This window comes from Ailuropoda melanoleuca, chromosome 1, assembly GCF_002007445.2.
Source record: "Ailuropoda melanoleuca isolate Jingjing chromosome 1, ASM200744v2, whole genome shotgun sequence".
In the NCBI taxonomy this organism is placed as follows: Eukaryota; Metazoa; Chordata; class Mammalia; order Carnivora; family Ursidae; genus Ailuropoda; species Ailuropoda melanoleuca.
This window is the reverse complement of record NC_048218.1, coordinates 168,409,430-168,436,004: the sequence shown is the minus strand read 5'-3', so window position 1 is coordinate 168,436,004 and position 26,575 is coordinate 168,409,430. Positions and strand designations below refer to the sequence as shown.

The 26,575-nt window shown below is 43.0% G+C and overlaps 1 protein-coding gene across 2 annotated transcripts; it reads right to left on the bottom strand.

Annotated features, from left to right (window-relative positions):
- Positions 1–1,413: 1,413 nt before the first annotated feature.
- PPP1R17 (protein phosphatase 1 regulatory subunit 17) lies at positions 1,414–22,064 on the bottom strand. 2 transcript variants are annotated; one of them, XM_002919263.4, is made up of 5 exons: positions 20,513–22,064; positions 14,758–14,864; positions 10,610–10,762; positions 9,163–9,315; positions 1,414–2,640 (listed from the first exon to the last, which is right to left on the bottom strand). In XM_002919263.4, exons 2-5 carry the CDS (start codon positions 14,837–14,839, stop codon positions 2,561–2,563), a joined length of 468 nt encoding a protein of 155 aa, XP_002919309.1. In that variant the 5' UTR covers positions 14,840–14,864; positions 20,513–22,064; the 3' UTR covers positions 1,414–2,560. The 2 variants fall into 2 exon arrangements, with proteins under 2 accessions (XP_002919309.1, XP_034509513.1); XM_034653622.1 differs by lacking the exon at positions 20,513–22,064 and having other exon boundaries at positions 14,758–14,890.
- Positions 22,065–26,575: the final 4,511 nt, after the last annotated feature.

Sequence of the window (26,575 nt, the reverse complement as noted above, 5' to 3'; positions counted from 1 at the left end):
TTGCACTGGGACTGTAGGAAGGCCATTCCCAGAAAGAGGAGGGCTGGTGATTCAGTAAAGGCCGCGCAAGCCATGGGATCTCCTTATTAGAAGTCCTTCTTCAGGGTCTGTGATCAAATTCTATCCATAATAGCGATCCATATAATACCCGGGCAGTGGGGATTTGGCAATAGTAAAGGCACAGTCCGTGCTCCGAAAATCTCTTAAAATTACCTTGTGTTACAGATCGATATGTTTTTTTCAGTTACAAGGCCCTTTGCCATACATTATCTCATTTAATTCTCAAACCATTAAAAAAGCCAAATAAGGATTATTATTTTCATTTTCAAGATAAAGAAACAGAGAGCTTCCGGGACTAGCTCAGTGTCGCACAGTTGGGGTTGGAACCCAAGGCCTTCGTCTCTACAATGGCCAGTCTGCTCTCCACACCACCCAGACATCAGAAATGGTTGGCACTTTCCCACACGGGCTGTGAGTTTACCGAGCATACGCTGCAGTCATGGCCGTAGGAACACACCCCGGTGATCAGCAAATCTGATGGCACAAGACTGCATCTGTGTTTTTCCAGTAAGAATCCCTTGGTAGAAATTGCTGCCGGTGGTGATATAATCCTATTCTGTACAATAATTGCTTTCAGCTTTTTTTTTTTTTTAAAGATTTTTTAATTTCTTTATTTGACAGAGATAGAGACAGCCAGCGAGAGAGGGAACACAAGCAGGGAGTGGGAGAGGAAGAAGCAGGCTCATAGAGGAAGAGCCTGATGTGGGGCTTGATCCCATAACGCCAGGATCACGCCCTGAGCCGAAGGCAGATGCTTAACCGCTGTGCCATCCAGGTGCCCCTGCTTTCAGCTTTTTAAAAGAATTTATGGTGACCTGTTGCCCCACTTACGCCTAAACCAGCAGCCTGGACACATCTTATTCCCCTCCCCCCGACACTGTGACTGAGGCCATCCGAAGTGAAAGGGGGGCCCAGGGATCAAAGAGCCGAGAGATCATGAGGAACACAAAGCCTTCACCAGAGGCTCCAGACCCAAATGGAAGGCTGGTGGGTGAAGTCAGCAGGTGACATACTCCAGCGGGGGCGGGGGTGGGCTGGAGAATGTGCGCTCCTTCAAAGGGCATCCAGTGCCCAGCATCAGCTGACAGTTGTCATGTTTCTAATCAAGCCCAAGGTTGTCGGATCTTGAGGGGTTTTTCTAAGAGAATCTGGAAATCTAGAATCTTATGCAAATTCTCCTGATTGGATTGTTAAATATTAATGGCTGATTCAAACATTGTTAAGCCTAGGTGGGTCAAAAACAAACGAATCAATCCTGTGATTCTCTTTTGCAACCTCTTCTCTTTGTATTTGTAAGTAAATAATTTTTAGAAGAAATGCACCTGGACATAAAAATGTGGTTAGAAGCGTTTTTATTACCAGCAGTGGCCTGCCCCTGTTCCACATTTGTGAGAAAGACAGCCTCTTGGAGCCAGGGTGTATACAGAACTTCGAAATTACCACTTTTAGGCGAGATCTGTTTGAATATCCACCTCTCTACTTTTGAACAACAATTTTTGCCTTTCCCCACGTCCATCATCTGTTGGATGAGGCCCTCATGCAAAGACTTCCCATGGCACCCACAGACAGCAGGCTGGGACAGGGGCTATGTATAGATCTCCGCTCAGTAGCGAACACCACATCTTTCCATCCCATCCAAGAAAGCATATGAGGCTCTAAATAATTGAGAAAGCTAAAAATATAGAAGTGGCCTTCCACTGGCCTTAATTAATATCTTTTAAAAAGTAAATTTATCACAAACGATATTCTACCTATCCTTAGTAATGATTCACGTATGACACAGCTCACAAATTTCAGGACAACATGGTTAAGAGATATTTCAAAAAATAAAAATAAATAGGATATATTGCTAAGCTTCTCAGTAGACCAGCCCTCCCTATCTCTGGTATTTTCAGCCAATGCATGGTTGATTGGTTTGACTCCCCCAGTTCATTCACAGTTATGGTATGGGTTACAAGGACCTTAGAAATGTCACCAGAGACACTTGGACTCTTGAGGAAAGATACAAGAGATAAAAGACGGTGTTCTCCAAAGCAATCAGTGAGTCTGCACCCAAACATTCTTGCCTTCCTAACTGGCAACAGGGAGTCCCCACTTGAACTGCTATTTGGATAATGTAGTGTGAAGTCCTGCCCGCCAACATAAACCGAGAAACAAAGCACTTCCATGCTGTTCGTGTTCTTTGCTCCACGAATCGATCCAGAAGATTCAGAAGCTGAATACTAGAGCTTTCCCTGTTACCTCCTAATTTAGGATGATCTGTTTCCTTTCCCCTGCATTAGAAAACGACATTCAAGAGGTGGGAATAGAAACCAGATTCAAGGAGGAGCGAGACAAAGAGGAGCCTGGCAATCTGATACAGTGTGGCTCTTGGGGGAACTTGTCTGGATCTCAAAGGCGGACTATCACAAAATGAGAGCAGAAGCAAGTCTATTTTTTTTCTAGGTCGCCACAGGGAACCAGTCTAACCTATTTACAAGTGGTCTCATGGGTGCTCTCTTTAAATAGCTATCTTGTCACCATCCTTTTCGTCATCTTCCATGATCACTTTGGGTCTCTCGTCCCTGAGCAGTGTCACACCTGCAAAACAAAGCGCTGATCTGCAATTAAGTGCCTCTAATGAAAATATTAGACAACCTTACAGCGTAGACACGGCCCACAGGAGCATGGTAACCCAGAAACCCCTTAGCGTCTGCAGAGCTAAGTGTTAAAGGTGCTGCCAGAGTTAGGGCACTGGGGGCCTTATGTGGCCTGCCCGGAGGAGCTGTGACTCAATGAGGCACCGCCCTGGTGACCAGGAGAAACTCGATCTGGGAGTCAGAGGCAACGCTGACTCCCTGGTCTAAGGTCTACATTAAAGTTTGCAGCACAGGAGGACAAAAAGCAAACGGGTATTGGAATCCACCTGCTTTGGACCTCTCCTTCTGTTACTCGCCCAGTCTGCATTGGGCCAGTTAACAATTTAACACCTGAATTTTCTTGGATTTAAAAGAAGCTCAGTGATACTTATGTAAAGGGTTATTGTGACAAGGAACGAGAAACAAAGACAGTGCCCAGTGCCGAGCAAGCGCCACACCCGTGAGCCACGAGTCTGCTTCTCCTTTCCTTTCACACGTGCTAGTTAGGTTCCCCTTTGAAAGAATGGGTCAACAGTAGGAAGTCAAAGTTAAATACGTTTTTCTAACATCTGGGGAAAAGACTGAGCTGGGGCTCTGAACATGCCATTTCTAAATGTCAGGACTGGTAGGTGATAATGTTTATATCGTTCAGAGCAAAAGGAGAAATTCAGGAAAGTGCAGTGAGTGTTCATAAAGTTCTGTGGCTACAATTTAAAAAAGCTGTTCTTTATTTTTATTTGATTTTCTTCTTTGGGGGATGAAAAGATCCTTTCTTTTTGGAAATTTTAGGGGCATCAGACAGTTGTTTTTTTAGCAGCCTTCCTAGGCAAAATTCAAAACTATCCCTATGTTGGGTTCCGATATATTTTGTTTTAAAAGTTTACTGGTCTTTGAAATTCAGAAGCCTGAGCACAATTTTCTGGACTGATCAGCACAATTTTCTGGACTGATCAGTCCAGTTAAGAGCGTCCAAGGAGGCCTGGGTGATTCTGCTCATCTTATAAATTGTGAAGTAGGGTCATTTTAATAAAAAAACAAAGGAAGCTATGATTCAAGGCCAGTCCTCTGTGATTTCTGTCACCCACTGCCACCAACCACCACTGCCTTGCATCGACCCCACCTTCTCATAATTAGAGACCTTTCAGTTCATTAAGCATTTCGTAAAGATCTAAACACGAGGGTAGAAAGCTGTGCACCACAAGAGGCCTTTCTACAACACTGGACTCCATTCAACAGCGGCAAATTAATGAAAACTATGTGTTGATCTTAATGACTATTCATTTGATTCAGTTCCTAGTTTGTTCATATGGGTTCTTTACCAATTAGCTGATATTTATTGGCGGAGAAAAACAATTTCAAGAGTCTGGTTGAAACTGAGGATTTTCTATAAACCTCTTATGAAGCACAGTGGGAGATATCTTCTCTTCTACAGCTGCAAGGAGGCTTGGATTTTTTTTTGGAATTAAGGCTATCATGGTAGGAGAACAGAGAGTTAACTACGCTAAGCTCCCAAAACTTCCTGTCCTGATTTCCTTGCTATCTTTTCACATTAAGCCAAACTTGAGTTGATTCAAAGTGGGCAAGAGTATTTAAATTCCCAGATCCCATCAACTTTCTGATTATTTGGGGTATCCTTGAAACCTAGTCAGAGAAGCATCTGGGCCAAAAAAAAAAAAATGTCCTGAGATTTCAGGGAAGGGAGGAGCCTGTTTTGCCATCAAGGTCAGCCCTTCCCAAAGTAGGCTAGGCTTTCCACAGGGACACGGGAGGCAATTTCAGGTGGAAAGTGAACTAGCATTTGTATTAGTAGAGTTAAGCATTATTTTTAGTGTCTTATAATGAAAAATACATATGGTAGCTCCTGAAAATCCCGATTTCATGGCTGTCACCGCTTAGGGCGAGGCTGAAATCAATAGCATGCGTCATCAATACGATTTTATTTTTTATGCTTCAGATCTTCGACTTTGTTCCTTTGAAGATGAATGAGGTTTGATAAACACGGGTCTGTGGTTTACCCTCGTCCTCATCCTCTGTTCTCCTCGGGAAGCACAGGTGTGCCATTGAAGGAGCGTACTCCAGAGCCAGAAAGCTTTGCCCTCTTTGGTGGTCATTTAACTTTGAGCAATTACTCAGCTTGTCTGAGCCTCAGTTTATTCATTTGCAAAACCGGAGAAAAAATAAATCCTATCTCCCTCAGGGGGTGACGCTGCCAGGTGGATGTAGGCCAACACTCTTTGACGCTCCCAGCACACCTTTACGTGAACCTCCATTAAAGCACGTTCCACACTGTAGGAATCATTGGACAATACGTCCATCTCCCCTACCGAACCTTGAGGTTCTTAAAGGATATTCTAGCATCTAGCATGGGGCTTGGGGTACAGTAGGGATTTAGAAGATGTCAGTTCCTACTCTTCCACTCTCTGTGGAGGAGAGTGTGTGGAACTTGGCTGTTTGTTAGAACCTGATGTGTTTTTAAGGCCAAAGCTGTCAGTCCCAGGTCTCTAAGGGTCAAACAATTAGCCTTGTAGCAAGCTGTTTTAGGCCATGATCCCATTCAGAGCTGGTCACGTGCATTACAGATGTATGCCTCTGATCTAAGGGGGCCGGGGCTAAGACACCTCCTGTCCTGGCAAGCCACACCAGAGAAAACACTCTATTCCCAGCAGGACAGAAAAGGTGTCACTTTCAAAGGACACAACAGTCCCCTTTCTCCAAGTACATTAGAGAGCTTTGATCTCCAAATAGCCACAGCTCATGGGCCAATTTTCCAAGAGGTTTCTCTTCAAAGCTTCCAGTTTCATGATTCTTTACTTTCTCTGGTTCCCTTTGCCACAGACCTTAACTAAAGACTTTCTCTTTTAAGCACGTCTCAGCTACTCAGATCTTAATAATCACAACCCAGTGCACCCCGCCATGTAGTCACCAAGATGGTGGGGCCCTGGCAAATGTGGGCCAAGTTGGGAACAAAACTTGGTCTGGCAAGGAAGCCAGAGATGGCTCCTCGCTGAGGAGTTGTCTGGCAGTTGGAACCTGTCGAGTAAGCTCATTAACCTAGGGGAATGAAGGTAGTTAGCAAGAGATTTAGAAGAGAGAGATAATCCTTGTCCAGTCTTCACTTGCCAAGGGCTAATGAGAGGAGATGTCTCCAGAGTGCATTTGTCTGTGAGCTCCTCTCAACACCCTTATTAGAACCAATATGAGTCTCTCTGAACATCTGCGGAAGGCTCTATCCTTATCAGCTTAACTAGCATTTCGATTACTGCCAAATCTTTAGATACTAAAAGGCTCTTCAAAAATAAAGTGCTTCAGCTAATATGCTAATAAAAGCTAGAATCATAGAACACCATCTATAATTGCAAATACAACACAGAGATTTGCTGATTCAAGGAATTCCATAACGTGTATAGAACCCATGGATACACAGCCTTTCTCTCCAGCTCTGTGTACTTTGCCCTGTATGAGAAACATTTTTTTTTTTTGGTTCCACTAGGAAGCTGCTCTCCTGATATGTAGATTTTGGGATGCAGGCAGCATCCACTGCCAGATAAACAGGGGTCAACATTTTAGGAAGTCCCTTGAATCAGTAGGTTTATATGGAAAGGTAAAACACTGCGGCTAGCAAAATTCTCACCTTTAGAAAGGATCTGAGTAAGCTCAAGGAATATAAGGTGAGGAGAATGGAGGGAAACTGACATTTATTGAGGACTTTCAAAAATCCTGGACCTGTACTAAGTGCTGTATGTGCTTTCTTTAATTATGTTAACAATCCTGGGAGACAGATTTTTATGGTCCTGCTTTCAGAGATGGATGAAATGAAGGAAGCTCATTTGTATTAGTTGCCCAGAGTCACAAAGCTAGAATGCTCGGAACCAGAGATCAAACTTAGACCTTTCTGACTCCGAAGCCCATGTTCAGTGCTGTGTGCTGAGGTGACTGTCTGCCCATAAATATTTTTGTTCCTCCACCAAGTCTTCCCCTAGGAGGACTTCAACAAAAGCAAATATAAGAATGGGTAAAAAATAAAGTCTCCTCATGGAGAACTTGGAACTGCAGGACTGTGATTGCCAAATAGAATATCAAATAGACAGATAGTTATCGAGCACTGTTATATAGAAGGGACTGGACTAGATATCAAGGTCAATACCAGCACAGTTCTCATGAAGTCATCAAATGTTAGTCAATGTACAGAACAGCTACGATAATGGCAGCAAGAGCCATAAAGACTAGGCAGAAAGAGATGACAAAGTCTTGGTATTTGCACGCCTGTGTCTGCTACAGAGTGAGTTCAGAATGGAAAACATTCATTTTGGACTTGGAGGAGTCTGTTAGTGGAGACTTGGAGCTGGCTGAGCCTTGAAAGGTGACTGGAGCCAGGACAGAGGCAGAGCTTGGGGGAAAAGTGTGACGGGTTGGAGGGTCAATGCCGGTAGGAACACATCGTAGCTTATGAGAAACATGTTTGAGGCAGTTCAGATCCTGCCAGGTGGTCCTCGGTCCATTTCTCCAGACAAGTGTCTCCTCAGGCTCCATGCCTCCTTGCCTGGCTCTGCTCCACAGCAATCGGTCACCTTGTCTGCACCCCTGACTGCCTGTTCATGATGTCTTTTCTCAGGCTTCTTTCATTTTTTTCTTTATTAAATAAAATAATGGGGAAACATAGTTCTATAAGAACAAAACCCCATCTCCCAAAGTGTCCCTTCTGGGTTGCCATAGTGCCGAAAGTTCCAACTATACCATAGGACAAAGAAAAACCGCCCACAGGTGAGACAGAGCTGGCTTAGAGTCCCAGCTCTGCCACACCATTGTATTTGATCTTGAACATAATGTGGTCCATTTATCTGTCCACCTAATCATCCCATCATCAGTCCAAGCAATCAGCTGAGCAGCCATCCATCAATGCCATCCACAGAGGACTTTAAGTTACTGAAATTCTCTTTCAGTTTCTTTATCAGTAAGGGAGGTAATAACTACTTTCTTGTGTTATTCAGCTGATTTTTAAAAATTCATGAGATGTGCCAAACTCAGTACCTAATATTTAGTAGGGTCTCAGTAAACATTAGTACATTTTTTCTTCTGCCACCCCCTCCAAATAGCTGTATAAAACACACACACACACACACACACACACACACACACACACACTCAGGCTTATAATCTAATCATGAATGTATATGTCTTATTCCCTAACCTGCACATAAAATTCTCAGGGCCAAGACTATATTTCACATATTGGCTGCTGCATAGTCTGGGATTGTGCACAGAGTTCAGCACAATTTTTGAGTTTGATTTGACACATATTAAGATAGCTCTCATGAAGATGATACTTTCAGGATCAAAAAAATAAAATAAGATCTTGCCATTTGCAAAGATGTAGATGGAACTAGAAGGTATTATGCTAAGTGAAATAAGTCAATCAAAGAAAGACAATTGTATGATCTCACTCATATCTGGAATTCAAGAAACAAAACAGAGCATCATGGGGAAGAGAGGGAAAAATAAAATAAGATGAGATCAGAGAGGGAGATAAACCATAAAAGACTCTTAATCACAAACTGAGGGTTGCTGGAGGGGAGGAGGGTGAGGGGATGGGGTAACTGGGTGATGGACAATAAGGAGGGCACGTGATGTAATGAGCACTGGGTGTTATATAAGACTGATGAATCACTGACCTCTACCTCTGAAACCAATAATACATTATATGTTAATCAATTGAATTTGAATAAAAAATAAAATTAAAAAATAAAATTAATTAGCATTTTTATTATGGGAGTTTTCAAAATAGAGAAAACTATATAATTAATACTTATTAACATTTTATCATTTTTGTTTTATCTAATTGTCTTTATTTTTGAATATTGTAAAGCAAATTCCCTATAACACTTCTGTATATATCTCTAACACTAAAAGCTTTTTAAAACCATAACTAAACTGCCATTATCATACCTGACAAAATTAACAATAAAGACTCAATTTCATCATAAAAAAAGATGATACTTTCAGGGCTCATTTCTATAGTTTGTTACTAAAGATAGGTCTCACTCTTTCTGGATCTCCCTTTCTTTCCCTCCCCCTCCCTCCTTCTCTCATGTTGAAGGTTTGGTCAATACATCCAGCCAGGTGTCTTGGGAGAATCAGCCATCAGTCATAGGAAGCATGACCATGGAAGGCTGGGGACGAGGATATTTCAACTCTTTTCAAGGACCCACTGACATTTCTACGTCATTGGCTCAGTGAATCTGATCAGTTCTGCTGAAGCACGAGGAATGCTCTGAACCTCCCCCAGCTCCAAGGCAGCCCCCGGGGGGAGCTGCCAGTGAAGGTGAGCCTGAAAGCCAGCAGTAAACTCTGCTCCCCCCACAGAGCTCCTCTGTGTGACACAGCTTGCTGGGCCAGGACAGAGGCCATGCCCGTGGCACCTCCAGATGGTAAAGCTCTTGACCTGTTCCCATCACCCCCTGCAAATGCCTTGCACCAGCTCTTTTACCTGCTGCAAAGGGGGACACGTGCAGGGCAGGTGTGTCTTTTCTCCTTGGTTTTTTCTGTTCCAGGTCAGTGTTATGAAGAGCTGGACTCATTTTGCCCTTTGGGTGTCTCTCTTGAATGTCGTATCTTTTAATTAAGTGTTCTGAAAGCACACCTGTGTGGTTAGGGAGCAAAGGGAGAAACAGGGTCAAATACACATATCCTAATACATATGGACTATACAGGCATATTTGCACATATCCCTAATGATGGTAGTCAATATAGCTTTCCAAACTTATTTTAATAAGAAGCTTCTTTTTTTCTATTAGGAATTAGTATCTGTTGAGGTGACACAAAGGGGTTTGCACGCCTGATTTTATTTTAACCTCACAAAACCCTGAGGAATTTGATATTACTGCCACCATCACCTATCTGAGGGAGGCGAGGCAAGGAAAACATGGCCACAGGAGCACAGCTCACAGGGGTCTGAGCAGGAAGCCAGCCCAGGTCTGTTTGTCTCCAAGGTCTGTCCTCTTAGAGCAGGGGATGATTTACTGCAAGCCACATGCCCCGCTCTTCAGTGACCTGCCTGCCTTCTCACCTCGCCCACACGTGAAATGTCTCTCCAACTGTCCCCAATTCCCTATACAACTGTCCCCAATTCCCTGCCCAGGCGGAGCTCCCGGGGCTCCTATGGAAGGACCTCATTACGGCCTTATTGCTTACTGCGTATTTCAGCCCATTATGTGCTTCCCAATTTTGTACAGAACTGACAGCTCCTTCTCAGGAAGCTCTGTGTTCTGTTTTGTATGCCGCCAAGCGGGTTGTGAGTGGAGAGAACACTGAATCAATGGCCCGGAGGGAAGGGGAGAAGGAAATAAGAACCAACAAAACTTTGGGCCAAAAAGAGAGTCACACATCACACATGAGATTGTTATAGAGACATATTAGCTGTTCCCCAAACCATTTTGCTTTTCTCCTGGGCACACAGCTGGGCGACATCTCTCTGCCTCCCTTGCAGTCAGGCAAGGCTTGTGACTGAAGGAAGTGATCGGGGCCACCTTCAGGTCTGCCAGTCTTCCAGTCTATTCTGCCCCCCGCCCCTGCCATGCCTCCTACCCCCCTCATCCCTGTGCCTGCTGGATGCTGGTGTTCATAGTGACCTTGAAAGCCATGTGCTGCTGAGGTCTGCACCTCCATCAGCCGGAGTCCCTGAATTACCGTTTGGGGCAGAACCTGCCTCCCCAACTCGCACTACTGATAAGTGACAAAAGCCTTGCATGGTGCCACTAACATTTTGGAGTTCATTTGTTATAGCCGCTGGCCATATTGTAACGAAGACAGGTGCAGGGAGAGTACCAGTGATTTAAAACCACGCAAATATGTAAGGAAAAAGTTCTAAGACCAACGCGATCCCGCGGCAGCGGTACTCCTTCACAGACGTGCAAACGGACCTCATTGGCCATTACCTGGTATAAAAGGTGGGATGTGCAGTGCTGGTGTATCTTTTCTCCTTGGTTTTTTTTGGTCTGACTCAACATTCAGGGTGACCTGTGCATTTTTTCCCTTTCTTGGCTTCCTTTTGAGCTCACAGTCTTTAATGAACTGGTCTGAAAGATCATCTGCTTTTGATAGGATGCGAAGAAAAAAAAAGAATATAACATGAGTAAGGGTCATTCACAACCTGGTTGGTGTCCAATTACTGGCAGAAGCCATTTGGTCTGAAAAAGAAAAAGATTTGTATATTTTGGGCTAGTCTACGGAGGACTTTCGTAGCCTGGCACAGATACATAGAATAAAACAGAAAACTGGAATAGTCTATAAAACCCCAAATGAAGAGAGCTCCAATGGATGGATAACCAAAGCAAAGAAGAACTTTAAACTATAGTTAGGCAAGCCACAGAGAAGGTTTGAGTTAAATTTCTTTTTTTTTTTAAAGATTTTATTTTTATTTATTCGACAGAGAGAGAGACAGCCAGCGAGAGAGGGAACACAAGCAGGGGGAGTGGGAGAGAAAGAAGCAGGCTCATAGCAGAAAAGCCTGATGTGGGGCTCGATCCCATAACGCCGGGATCACGCCCTGAGCTGAAGGCAGAGGCTTAACCGCTGTGCCACCCAGGCGCCCCTGAGTTAAATTTCTGATAGAATAGGTTCTCTGTGCTAAATGCTCTTTCTTAATTTCCTTTGCACAAGGCTTGCTCTCTTGAAGACTGCATGGGCCAGTATGGAGCTGTGCACACTCTTCAGTCTTGTAATAAGGCTCTCCAGAAAATCCTCACCCCGCCTTCACTCTGCGGCCAGCCGGGTCGCGCTGACCATTCACACTTGTGTCAGCATTGGCCTCTTCTCTTCATTTACTTCCCCACTGCCATCGCCATTCTCCCATTTGCCCATCCTCGCACCAGGTCCTCTTGTCCTACTCAGCCCTTTACCCTCCTCAGTTCCCTAGGCTTGTGAAACTCGGATTCTACATCACGTCCATCGGATGTCAGTGAGCGTGATGACTCCAATCTGATCAGTCCTCGCCCATGAAAGCATGTACTCTGCTCCCTCTGACTCCTCAATGCTTTGGCTGATGGTCTGTGTCTTTGAGTGTCTCTGTCATTGTTCTAGACAATGACACTTGTTTATTCTATCATGGTTTATCTGCTGCTCTTGACAGAACCTTCTTGGAGATTAAGGATTATATCCTTTTGATAATTTTATTCCTAATTGCCTCTCCCTCCCATAAATGCATGTTGAATGGATAAGTGGATTGGACTGATCCAAGTTCAACTGCTGACTCTGTCACTTGTTAGTTCTGAGAACTCGGGCCTTAATTTCTAGGAACTTTAATATTGTCTCAACTTTTAAAGTGGGGATAATTTTAAATCAGTGTGTGTCTGTGTGTATGACAGAAACAGAGTGAAAGGACTAAATTTGTTGGTAAAGCAGCTGTTATATTTGATAGATTTTAGATCCCCCAAAAAATGCTCACTCTGGTCATTGCTCACCCTCTAAACTTCTACAAGGTCCAAAGGCAAACCCACCTGCCTGCTCCATCTCCATAAATCTTTCCCAGTCCTAGGTGTCCTTTCTCATTTTCTGGATATCCACAGGATTTTTGCTCATGTAACACCTTTTCTGCATATGTCTTCTCTGCTTTCTTTGATGATAGGTATCTTGTGTTTTATCTTCTTTCAGCAACTAATAAATATTTGTTGAACGTATGCTTGAGTGAATGAACTCAAGCATGTTATGTATAAGGAGATAGTGTTCAAAGAAGCCACAGACAATGAAGCTATCTGTCTTCTCTGGAAACTCACTATGGCCTGGCTACAGTGTGGTATATCTGCAACTGTGAATGGATTTGGGGAAATTCAGAGATTAATTGGATTGTTTTCAGACCATTCTTCTTTTCCTTCTTCCCTTCCCTCTTTCTTTTTTTCTGTTTCTTTTCTTCTTCTTCTTCTTTTTTTTAAGATTTATTTATTTTAGAGAGAGACAGAGTGCATTGGCTTTGGGGAGGGACAGAGGGAGAGAATCTTCAAGCAGACTCCCTGCTGATCCTGGAGCCTGATACGGGGCTCAATCCCAGGACCCCGAAGATCTGACCTGAGTAGAAATCAAAAGCAGGTGCTTAACTGACTGAGCCACCCAGGTATCCCTCTCTCTGTTTCTTTTTTATGAAAATATTCAGGTCAGTGTCTTTAAAACACGGAGAATTCAATGTGTCAAGCCTGTTCACTTCAGTTTTGTGGGTCTAGAAATAACTTGTGTCGTTCATAATTTATTTATTTGACATACACTGATGAAGGTCCTCCCCTATGCCAGGCCTTGAGCAAGATTCTGGGACTAAAAAGACAAATAAGAAATAGTCCTTCCTTTCAAGTTGCTATAGTCCATTGGGCTTTATGTCTGGATGGTCCTTTGGTTGAGAAAACCCAATATACATGAGAATACTACCATTAGAAATACCTAATAACCACACATTATCATGCCTGCATCACCCAAAGATCACGGTACATAAACAAAAACTCAAATAGCATCATTCCCTTCAGCCGTATTTAATAGTAATAAATATTTCCTTTCACCCAAAGGATGTGAATAATTCCATCCAATCATTTCAATTTAAGAAACATTTATTGAGCTCATACTGTATGTAAGGCACTGAGCCATATGCTTTTAAGTTTACATATACAAAAAAAAAAGGTGAGAGGAGAATTTTACTGAGTACTTTTATATAATAGATGATTTCACATCCTTCTGGTGTGCGGGAATGACCAACACCGTCAATGCCTGTGTTTTACCAGTCGTTAAATATTCATAACATATCCTAAACACATGATCTCATTTAGCTCTCACACCAAGCCCAAAAGGAAGGAGTCCAATTATCCCCAATTTGCAGATGAGGAAACTGAGATTTAGAAGGCCAGATGAAAGGCTAAATGTCATAATCCTGGCAGATTATGGCATCAGGAGTAAACCCAGGCTCTTGGGAGTATGTTTCTTCTTTCTTCTTCTTTTTTTAATTTTTAAAAATTCTTTATTTAAATTCAATTTCATTGACACATACTGTATTATTAGTTTCAGGGGTAGAATTTAGTGTTTCATCAGTTGCATACAACACCCAGTGCTCATTCCATCACGTGCCCTCCTTCATGCCCATCACCCCATTACCCCATCCTCTCCATCCCCCTCCCTTATGTTTCTTAATGCCTGGTTGAAAATGCAATTTTTAAAAATTTAGTGCCACATTGCACAGTTAATTTCTCCCCATATATTATATACCATAGACGTTTGTTGAATGAATAAATATTGCTCAGAATGGGTGCTGCCCAGCTGTGGGGTCCCTGGGAGTACAGGCTGGATGTGGGCCAGTCAGGGGTCACCACTCAGTGCACAGTATGGAGAGCAAGGCATTTGCTTCAATTCTGACTTTTACTTCAATTGCACTTTTTCCCACTTTTGGAGAAATCCTGAACATAAACTATCTTGATGGCAAATGGGGAGAGGGGAGCGGGGGGTGGGGGGGAGTCATAACCAGGCAAGACATAAACAAAGGCTATGAATATGCAAAAGGCCCATCCATCAAAAGTCTGAGTGTCTCATTTTTAGAAATGGGTAGAGGCAGAAATGTTTCTGGTATTTTCATTACAAAGGTTATGCAAAAAGTCAGTTCTGGAAAGGAAACAGATTGACAATAAAGCAGAAAAAGGCTATTTAAAATTCTGTCTTGATAGGCAAAGAGAGATATTTGAAATATTTTATTGGCACTGCACATGGGGTGTAAGTGTGCCGGCAAATACTGCAAACAAGTTCTGCTGCCACATTCCATTTACTGCCTCAAAAATGCTCTGCCTGGGACTCTGTCAGACCCAAAAAAGAGGACAATGCCTTTTCTCTCTTTTTGTAACTCTAATGAACCTCTCTCCAGTGCTCCAGCTAATATGTACATGGCAGACCCCACAGAGTCATGGCTATTTTCCTGTCCATCTGGTGTTGGCTGTCACCAGAAGGTGCAAAGGATCAGGTTTCAGGGGGCCTCCCCCTGCTCTGCCTGCAAACAAATGGCAAGAGAATGGCAGGGACCCCTCCTTTCTGACTTCCCCTGGGACATTCCCGCAGGAGCACTTACCTAAGTGGTCACAACGAGGGTCTAGCTTATCCAGTCTGTCTTCTGAGAGCTCCAATGGCTGCATTTGCTCAGTGGACATCATCGAAGGAGGTGTTTCTTCTCCGGCACTATAGAAGCATAAGAAACTAGTCCATTAGTGTGTCCTCTGTTCATTTGTTCACTAATGGAATAAGTTTATTTATTGAGCACTTACTATTACATTCTCAACTTAATCCTATTTTTCAAATCTGCTTCTTTTACTTACCTACTACCAGCTCTAACTTAAGATTTAAGTCAAAATAGGTGAAACACATACACAAACACACACACACTCACACACACACACACACACACACACACGGATTTATTGGTAATTGCCATGCATCAAATGTTCAATATTTATCCTCTTTCAGATGCACTGTGGGAGTTTCAGAACGAATACTTGTCAATTCTGAATTAGAAATGAGTTAGCTGAGAATTACAAAAATCTTGATTAAATCTTGTCTATATTTTCTGTTGAGTTCTGCGAAATAGGATTATGCCTACTTCGCAGATTAAGAAACCAAGGATCAGAAAATACAATTAATTTATTTAATCACACAATTATTAAATAGCCAACTTTCAAATTATTAAGTAGCCTGGATCCAAATCCAGTTCTGAAGACTTCCAGTAAGACACCCAAGACTCTCAGACAGTGATTCCTTTGAATGCAAATTGAGCCAAGCTTCTGCTTTTCTATCACTGCATGCTATATTTTATATGCATATATGCATTACGTATATATAGCATGTAATGTATAATATAAAATAACTATAAAGTAATGAGATTTCCTCCCTATCCATTTTCCAGGTGGTAGAGAGGTGGTAGGAAAAAATCTAGCTCTTATTATTTTCTCCCTAGAGATTTCTGACATTAGAGCAAGTCTGCTCCCCCCTCCCCCCATTTTTCCTAAACCACAAATCCATTGAACTTTCCAGAGCTATTAGTTGTAGCCATTGTCCAGGAGGAGTGGAAATCCGGAATGGACATGTGTCAGGTCTGAATGAGAAATGCATTAGTTGAGACTTACGGAATCTGATTCTGTTTCTTTCTGATAATTTATTACTCATGTCCCATCATAGTAAGAATGCTCTGAGAGGAATAAGATTAAAATGACCCAAACTGATCCACCTTTCTTGAGATTCCTGAATCACTGGCATGCGGATGAACACAGAGATCCATGGTGTTAACATTTCAGGCTCATAGCATGAGTTCAACACAGTTGTCTTCTGAGGAATAAGCCAGTTTCCTCCGGGAAGGCTGGAGGGCTTCTCCCCCTGCGAGCTGAGATCACTGCAGAGCAGATGGAGCTATTCACGGATTACGTGACCCTGGCTTTTAGCGTCACTCTGAGCAGACTGATTGTACTGAGTGACTTTAGCAGAAATCAATTCCAACCATTGTTTTAATGTTTGTATAGAGACTGCCAGCTCCCTGGGACCATAAGGAAGTGTGCTGCTCACTTGGGTGGCTAGCCCCGACCTGCTTGAGCAGAGAGGGGAGCTATGGGACGGTCAGTCGGGATGAGTGGGCTCAGTGCGGAGGTCTAGAGGCAGAGCGACAGCCTCAAATAGGTCCTGTGCAGCTACTTAACCAATCTTCCTCCTCTTCGGGCAGAAGGTCATGGGCTTTGTCCTTGACTTTATTATGCTGAAAATCACCCCATGGAGGGCCTAGTCAAAAAATATTCATTCTCCAGAAGGACAGCTGAGGCTCAAAGAGATCGAAGTCACCTGGTGTTAGTGGCACACTCAGAGTCAGAGTGACCACTTGAACCCAGTCCTCCTGCCTTCTACTCCAGGTCCCATCTGGCAATGGTCCCTCTCTCCTTTTCTCCACCCACAGTCAGCTGCTCTTTGTACTTGGATCATTTGGATGCGCCTGGTGCTCGAGAGTGGGTTATTTAATTTGAATCTGAGCTCTCGAGTTCCAATGGACCCAGGTAAAATCTCAGCTCTGTAGCTGCAAAGCTGTATGACTTTGATGAGGTAGCTAAAGCTTCGTGATGTAGTGAGGGTGAATGGAGCCCAACCACGATACAATCGCGCTTGCCCTTCCTTCCTACAAGCCACAGCTGCTGTGCTAGAATAAGCAAAGCCTAGCACCTTTGTGATGTGCTCGTAGACGGGCACCCAGGGACACAGGTCCCTCTCTGTCCCCCTATCCCACTCCTACCCTCCCTTTTCTGATCTATAAAATAGAGATAACAGTAGCCACCTCACAGAGTGACTATAAAGGTTAACTAGAACAGCTCCCTGCTTTCACATTGGGGTACTGAGTTCACGGCAGCCATTATGTCTACCATGCTAGATGACTAGTTCATGAAGACCAGCTTATATAACCAAAATGTACTAAAAAGGATCAAATCTTGGGACACTGGGTGGCTCAGTCATTAAGCATTTGCCTTCGGCTCAGGGAGTGATCCCAGGGTCCTGGGATTGAGCCCCACATCGGGCTCCCTGCTCCACTGGGAGCCTGCTTCTTCCTCTCCCACTCCCCCTGCTTGTGTTCCCTCTCTCACTGGCTTTCTCTCTCTCTCTGTCAAATAAATAAATAAAATCTTAAAAAAAAAAAAAGGACCAAATCTTTCATTTTCATCTACATGCTGAACCCTGGGAGAGCCAGGCTTCATTGGAACAAAACGGCTTTCACAGTACTAGACTTGAGAGAAGGCTGCCCCTAATAGGAGGGCTGTGCAAGTGTTGGCAGTCCCTGGATGAGGTGAGGGCCCATGCTTCTTCCCCAAAATAGCACCAGCGTCCCTGGGGACACAGCATTGTTGGAAACCAGTGTGATTGTAAGGATGCTAGTGGATGGTGGCCTGCCCAGCCTCCGTGGGCTAGGGCTCGGGGAGTTGGTTTTCAGATTGGGGATTTTACAGCACAAAAGTACCCTGTGCTGGGCAAGGCTGTGTTTTGCCCAGGGGATTAGAAGAGACTTTCAGCGTGGATGATGTCATTCAGATCTTCTGGGCAGAACAGCTGCACACAAAGAAAGGAGCAAGTACGCAAGGAGACAGAAGTTTGGTTTAGCATCACCTTATTAATAACTGTTACTTTACCTGCCTGTTGAGTGTTAGTATAGGACGACCCCGTCTCCCTATCCACTCTCCATTCCTCTCCTCAGTGAGAAGGGCTGCTTTGGATGAGTGAGCCACTGTCAGATACGAGCCGGTCTAATTCTTGAACTAAGAAATGGAATATTTTTGGGACACCTGGGTGGCTCAGTTGGTTAAGAGTCTGCTTTCAGCTCAGGTCATGAATGGGATCCAGTCCCACATCAAGCTCCTTGCTCAGCGGGGAGTCTGCTTCTCCCTCTGCCTGCCACTCCCACTTGTGCTCTCTCTCTCAAATAAATACATAAATCTTTAAAAGAAAAAGAAATGGAATATTTCCACTTATGATTCCTGACCCTGCCCATGCTTTCCCTTCATTAATTCGGCCTCCCCACCCCAAGCACCGGCCAGAGGACCCTGCGCTGGTCATGCTGCCCAGGAAGCTTTCACCAGCTCCCTCAGCAGCTCTCTGGAATTTGGGAACTTCTGAAACCCTGGCTCTTGCTTTCATACCTAAATACCCGATCCCTTGGGTCTGCAGATTCCAACCAGGGGCTAGGGCCTTACGGGGTGCCTTGCAGGTGTTACATGAACTATTCTCTAGTACAAAGGCTTGCAACCCTTTACGTTCTCTTGCCGTCTATTGTGTGCTCGGTGTGGTCTCTGAACTTTAACACTCACACGGTGATGATTTGGATGATATTGGGCTGCCCACCCTCACCCAAAAAGCCTGGGGCCCACGAGCCATGGAAATCAGGAATTTTTTCCTACGTGACACCCTTAAGAGGGGTCACAGGAAGCACCACCATCACATGCGTTCCTTCCGTAGCAAACATGTGAACATTCGCATGAAATCACATGAATAAAGACTACACCGAGATTCATATCCTTTCAGCTCAGGTCTTGCTACCAAATCAATTTATGCTGAACTGAACAACAACAAAAAACTTCCAGTCTTCAGAGTTTTTCAGATTTCTCAGAAAATAAAGGGTGATGGGTTTATATTAATGTTCCCGATGCCGTTTGAGAGAATGAGGGTGACTTGGAGTAGCATGTACAGCAAGGAAACCAAGTGATAGGATTTCCAGGGTTTGAGGAGCTTTTCAGGACCCTGATATTAAACTCAAGCAATTTCCTTTTGCTAATTTCTACATTCCTTTTCACAAGGGACAAAGCCCTTTTTTATCACAGAGAGACACTTGCACATCCAAATACCACTGAGGGAGGAAATGTATTTACTGACATCACACAATACACAAGGTCACCTGTGCGTTTAATGACAAGAGTCACCTTCTCTTTTGAGAACAGGAACTGGAAGACCAGGGGCCTGGGAGGGATCTCTACCAGATTGCGGCAGGACAGACAAGCCAGAGCAGGCAGCGGCTGAAGCTGGGGGGGGGGGGGGGGGGGGGTGGCGCTGGCGCCTCTACCAGCGCAGAGCCAGCTCCTAGTTAGGGCAGGAGTGCCAGCTCCTCAGCTAAAAAACGTTGGTCAGTTCAGTCTGAGGTCAGAAGTGGGTCTGGGCATTTTGTGCTTCCTCTTAGTACCGATTAGGTTCTTTTAGTTGGATGTTCGAATATGAAGTTTAACTCAAGGTCACTGACTGCAAGCATTTGGTGCATATGGGGTAGAAGCAAGTGACTGGTTACTTGTACCACTCTCTAGCTGGGTGAACTTGGGAAAGCGGTAGGTCCTCCTGGAAACTTAGTTTCCGCTTCTGTAAAATGGGCCGATAGTGGCTCTTCTCCAGGATTGAGACTATTCACAATACAGCGTGTACAGCTTCCAGCCCACATCCCAGCGCAGCTGACAATTTAAGAAGGGCAGGTTGCTTTGTTTTTCCTTTGCCGTCCTTCCCTTGTGATTAGGACATGTGTATCTCAACTGAACCACTGGAACCATCTCCTTGCCCCGTCTCTGGCCTTCTCTGAAACTAATAATGAGATTAGAACTATCCAAGGTACAAATCAGTGGCAGGACCCCCCTTTCCAAGTCTGGGGAACATGGTACTACTGATTCTCAGGAGCGAGCTGACACTTGGCTTAGTCGTGATGATGTTCTAAAAAATTCTAAAGAATTTCCCCAGAGTAATCAGCTCTGGATTTACTTGATGGAATAAAAAGTTAGAAGGTTATGTCCACAGCCCAATGTGATGTCTAATTATGTACAATTCATATCCTTTGTCAAATCTCTTTTTAACTAGAGGATGTAATTCAAGTCAAAAAGTACTATGTTTTAAAATCAAGTTTGTTCACTAAAAGGCTAAATTTGCAGTATTCCTCCTAAGAGTGACTCTTCCTTGAAGTAGGGCATGGGAAGGGTCTTTTCATAAGCACACTCTCCCAGCCTCCCACACTGTGCTGATATGCAGACACACCAATATTCTTCCCGAAACTTAGCAATTTAATTTGCGAGAATTCTAACTCTCACAGAATTCAGGACTCTACCTCCCTTAGAAAAAATGTCTTGAAGGTGATGACCTTTCCTGCTCCCCAAGTAGCCCCAGCTTCGCCTTGCTCCAGAAAGCATACCCCTGCCCCCACCCCCTACCCCCCCAAACCCTGCCCTGGCTCCGACAGCTGCAGCCCTCTTTGTCCCAGCAACCATAAAGAAGCTGTAACTTATTGGAAATTTGCTTTCCTTGCCACAAAAGTTCTTGGAGTAAAAATCAGAAGCACTTACCAATGAGTTCAGGCGCTGGGATGAGGTGAGAGATGGGGAGGGCAAGTCTCTTCCCTGAAGCTGGGCCCGCTCTCCTCTGCAGTCTGCAACAGTGGCTGCTGCCCAGCTCCAGCTCCTCTTATCTAGGGACCAGCTGCTGCCGTTGCCATGGGGATGCTCCGTTTCACAGGCGCCAGGGCAAGGGGGATGGAGAGGGAAAGAGGACTAATCTCGCGACCACTGCTCCCAACTGCAATAACTGTCCATTTCAAAAATGCAATACAGAGCTGTGCTTTGAGTACCTAGCGTGCAAGGCTGCAGAGATCCAGACTAGCTGGCTAGACCCTTTAATCCCTGAAACTCCCCTAGGCAGTAGGGTTTGTTTGTTTGTTTTTGGCCTGACCTTGCAAATATGGAAGCTGAGGCACAGTCAGATTTGGGACTTGCCCAAAAGGTGCCACAGCTAATTTTAACCCTCAACTCTACTTGAGTTTAAATTCAAAGTACTTTCACTCACCCCCCGGGCCTCTTAGAGTAGTATCAGGGTGAGGAGAATAGTAGCAATCGCTGACATTTACAGAAGGCTTCCCGCGAGCTAGGCACTCTTCTTTACACATACGGACTCAGGACTCATTTCATCTTCCTAAGGGCCTTGCCAGAGAAGCGGCTGTCCGCATCCCCACTTCACTGATGGGCTGCTGAGTGGATAAATCAGGCGCGCGAGACCTCTCTGCTAGTAAATGGTAAGGCTAGAGTTTGAACTGGGCGATGGGATGTAGAGTCCATGCTCTTAACCAGTTTGCAGTAATGCTTGCCGAAGAGAGCATTTCAGAGAGAGCAGCACATAGTGAAGAAAGCAGCCCTCACTCTGGGGTGAGGTGTGGAGGCCAGGGAAAATTTGCTCCTTCAAAGGAATGAAAGCAAGTGTTCTAATATGAGGAATTCACACACACTCCAGGGAAGGGCAGGGGGAGCAAAGGGTGTTGAAGCGAGGCTGGGGGTGTGATGTGCTGTCATATGGAGAGGAAGGGTCTGTGTTTGGGGCAAGCTCACTGGAGGACCTGTCCTATGCGGACCAGAGGAGCAGTTCATAGTCAGTGGTCTGGGCATGAAGAGCAGGACGGTTAGTCTAGGGGATGAGGTAGGGATCAGTGGGAGGGGCTTGAGCCCCTGAGGGCAGCCAAGAGACCACCCACAATGACGCCCAAGTGGTGGGTTCTCATAGAAGAGGTACAGTGCCATCCACACGTGTGGTTTCCTCTCCTTCCAGAGTCTGCATGCAGTGCCAGTCTTGAGAAACCACTCGCTGGCTTCAACTACCTGTGCGTCACTGAAAATTTCCATTTGCCAGCAGCCCAAATAATAGGGCTGGAACCATATGAAACTCATCCTGAGGTGGACTCTTAGGGTTAGAATGTATTCAGAGGCTACGGTCACAAATCTGCAGAGAGCAGGCTTCCTTGTTAGATCCGTTTGTCTTGGTCCTTGTTGGAATCTCCTGGAAAGGGATGGAGGCTGCGGAAAGGTAATGCTCCTGGCTAGGAAGGGGGGCTCTGGATGCTAAGAGAAAGTCCCTAGAAGCAGCTCTCTGTTCTCAACCACCTACTTTATCTCCTTATCAACAGCTTTTTTGGCCAGTGGTTTAGCAGCATCTTCATTTCTAAACTTGAGTGGAAAAAATATACTTTCTTTCTAAACTCTCCACTTCTTTTTAAAAATTAAACATTTTTGAGATAATTTAGAGTCACATGCAGTTATAAGAAATAATACAGAGAAGTCTCCTGTACGCTTTAAGTAATTTCTTTCAATGGTGCCATCTTGCAAAACTATGACATTATCCCAACTGGTATATTAGTATTGATACAGTCAGGATAACAGGATGGTCCCATCACCACAAGAATCCCCCATGTTGCTCTTAAATAGTCACACCCACCTGCCTCCTCTTTCCTTCCTCGTTCTCCCTGTTCCCACCCACTCCTTAACTCCCACAACCACTATCCACTCTCCATCTCTTTACTGTTATTTCCAAAATGTTACATACATGGAATCATACAGTATGAATTTTTTTGGATTTGGCTTTTTTCCCTCACTCAGCATTATTCCTGGTGATTCATCCAAGTTGTTTCATGCATCAGTAATCTGTTCCTTTTTAATTGCTGCCTAGTATTCCATGGTATGGGCCAACATGTAATGATTTACCTGTTGTAGGGCATCTGAATTGTTCCTAGTGTTTGGCTATTATAACTAAAACTGTTATAAAAATTCACGTATAGGCTTTTGTATGAACATAAGTATTCATTTCTCTGGGATCAATGCCCAGGAGTGCAATTGCTGGCTTGTATGGCAGGTGCATGTTTCATTTTATAAGAAACCGCCAAACTCTTTTCCGAAGTGGCTCCACTGTTTTATGTTTCCACCAGCCATTTATGAGAGAGCCAGTTTCTCTGCCAGCATCCAGTGCTGTTACAATTGTTTAAAGTCATTCTCCTAGGTATAGGTGTAGTAGTATCTCATTGTGGTTTTAATTTGCATTCCCCTGGGGACTAATGATGTTAAACCTCTTTTCGTGGGCTTATTTGCCATCTGCACGTTTCTTTGGTGAAATGTCTCTTCATGTCTTTTGCCCATTTTTTAATTGGATGGTTTGGTTTTTTTACTCTTGACTTTTAAAAATTCCTTATGTAGCCTAGATACTAGGCCTTTATAAGAATGTAGTTTTGCAAATGTTTTCTCCCAGTTTATGGGCTGTCTTTTCAAACTCTTAACAGTCTTTCATAGAGCAAAAGTTTTAAATTTATATCAAGTCTCATTTACCAATACATTTATCAATAAATTTTAAAACATATATAGTTGAGAATATTTCTGAAGCTCTTCAGAGAAGCTGAACTGTGTTGGGGATTTTAAAACACTCTTTTGTCACTTAATTTCCCCAACTCAAAGGGAATATTTCAAAGAGAGAAGAGAGTATGAATTGCTTATGTCCCCTTTGGAGAGACATGTGTACTTATCCCAAGTTCAGGTTGTTGTGGTGGTGGTGTTTTTCTCCAGGGCTTTCTACACACACTTTAATTGATTATGCCCACCACCCCCCTTTTAAAGCAGATGTAAACAGCAACTGAGATGGCAGATGGTAATGTAAATCTATACCTTAGAGAGCTCTAAATAACAGCCACATATGTGCAGTGTTGAAGTCATAGACCCTTGGCCTACAGCCCTCCCAATGTAAGTGCAAGGAGCCATTGTGTTCGTGACATGGTTTGTAGGTCCAAGAGCCTGCTGATGTGTGGCTCAGTTGGCTTCTGGCTTCATTCCTGATGGATGCCTAATGGTAACTAGCTTTAAATGAATATATTTTCATTTTAATCACAAATATTCAATCTTTATGAATGAGAATGATCACAGTGATGAACATTTTCAGACAATTTATTTTACTCAATAGCCTAGCAAGTGTGCATTTGAAATATTTGCCATCCAAAATCAATCTAAGGTTATTTCTGTGTTGAGGGGTGATGGGGCTCCAGTTTCTCAACCAAGGAAGAGAGAGAGAGAGAAAGTGAGCATGTGAAAGCAAGCTCACTGAAAATTTGCAGGCTGGTTTTATCCCAGACATCTTGCTGGATCTCTTTGGTTGTCTCTTTTAGCCCTTAGAGAGGAGAAATCACTGTTTTGGATCAATATTTTCTGGTAAATATGTGTCTATGTCTTTGCTTTGGGCAGCTCTGAACACCTTTTAGCTCTTCGTAACAGAAGATTATTTGAATGGATCAATAACAAACTCTAATATCATTTATTCTCATTGGGTTAAAAATTAAAATATAAAACACATTAATATTTCAGAAATAAACTGCCAAATACTTAATAAGTGCTTACTGAAATAAGAAGTAATGTTATTAATTTATTTGAGATCATTGTATATTCACATGAAATAATACAGATAGATTCCCTTCTGTAATGTCTTTTGTGCTGTCGTTTGTTGGTTTTGCTATCTAATTAGTGCTGACCTCGCATAATGATTTGGGAAGTATTCCCGTTTCTTTCATTTCCTGGAAGAAACTATGGTGAGCTGGTGTTGTCCTATTCAGATGGTTAGTAGATTTTCCATTAAAACCATCTGGGCCTAGAAATTTCTTTGGGGAGCCTTCAAATTACAAATTCAACTTCTTTACTCATTCCAGAGCTATTTTATCTTGGTTAAATTTTGGCAGTTGGTGGTTTTCAAGGATTGGGTCAATTTCTTCTAAGTTATTGCATGTATGAGCATAAGTTGTTCTTTATTATCTTTTCAACGGCTGTAGGATATGTAGAGATATTCTCTATTTCATTCTTGATATTGGTGCTTTTGCTTTCTACTTTTGTCAGTCTCGCTAAAAGTCTATCAATTTTATTGATCTTTTCCCCCAAAGAACTAGTTTTTGTTTCATTGATTTTCTCTATTGTTTTCCTATTTTCGATTTCATTGATTTCTGTTCTTACGTATATTACCCCTGCTTCTCTGCTCACTTTGGATTTATCTTGTCCTTCTTTTAGTAGTTTCTTGAGGCAGGAACTTCAGTTACTGATTTGAGAACTTTCTTCATTTTGAATGTAAGTACTAATGATACGAATTTCTCTCTTGACACTGCTTTAGCTGCGTTCCACATATTTTAATGTGCTGCAGCTTTATTTTTATTTAATTGTATGCATTTGAAACTTCCTTTTGACCCATAGGTTGTTTCAAAGTGTCTTATTTAATTTCCACGTTTACAGATTTTTCTATTGTCTTTCTGTTGTTGATTTCTAGTTTGATTCTACTGTGGTTGGAGAGCACACTTTGCATAATTTCAGTTCTTTTAAATTTAGAGGTTCGTTTTATGGCCCAAGAAATAGTCTATCTCGGTGAATATTCTACGATTTCTTGAAAAAAAATGTGGATGGAGTGTTCTCTGTTTTTCAGTTAGAGATTGCTGGTTGTGTTGTTTGGATATCCAATTTCTTTGTTAACCTTTTGTCTAGTTGTGGAGATGGGAGTGTTGAATTCTCCAACTTTTATTTGGATTTGCCTATTTCTCCTTTCAATTCTATTAGTTTGTGCTTTATGTGTCTGAGACTTCATTTGGTGCTTAGGCAATTAGGATCGTTATGTCTTCCTGGTATATTAATCCTGTTATTATTTGTAATACTCCTCTTTGTTTCCAGTAAATTTTTGTTTTTGTTGTGAAGTCTATTTTGTCATATTAATATAGACACTCCTGTTTTTTAAAAATTGTTTGTAGTGCATATCTTCTTCCATCCTTCTACATTCAACTTATTTATATTGTTGAATCNGTAAATTTTTGTTTTTGTTGTGAAGTCTATTTTGTCATATTAATATAGACACTCCTGTTTTTTAAAAATTGTAGTGCATATCTTCTTCCATCCTTCTACATTCAACTTATTTATATTGTTGAATTGGAAGTGAGTTTCTCCTAAGCAGCATGTAGTTGGGTAGAGACTCTTCAGATCTCTGTTATTTGGTATATTTATACCATTTACATTTAAGGTAATTATTGATAGATTAGCATTTAACCCTGACATTTTATTATTTGTTTTCTTTTTGTTTCTTCTGATTCTTGTTCCTCTGTTTCTTTTTTCTTGCTTTTCCTTCAAGTCAATTGAGCATGTTTTAGGATTCCACCTTCATTTATTTAGAGACTGAGCATATCTCTGTATTAGTCAGTGTTCTCCAGAGAAACAGAACCAACATACATATAGAAAGAGGTTTGTTTTAAGGAATTGGCTCGTGTGGTTATGGAGGCTAGCATGTCTAAAATATTCAGGGTGGGCTGTTAAACTAGAGACTCAGGACATTCAAGTCTAAAGATCACCTGCCAACATAATCTCCTCACTTGGGGGAGGTTATTCTTCTTCTATTTGAGCCATAACTGATTGGATGTGGCCCATCCACATTTTGGAGGACAATCTAGGTTCACCAAAGTCCACTGCCTTAAATGTTAATCTCAGATATAAACACTCATAAAAACATCCAGAAACATTCAGAATACAACAGTCTACTGGTATCAACCTTTAATATTTCAAGTGAAGTATGGAAGCCTGAGTTTCACTTCG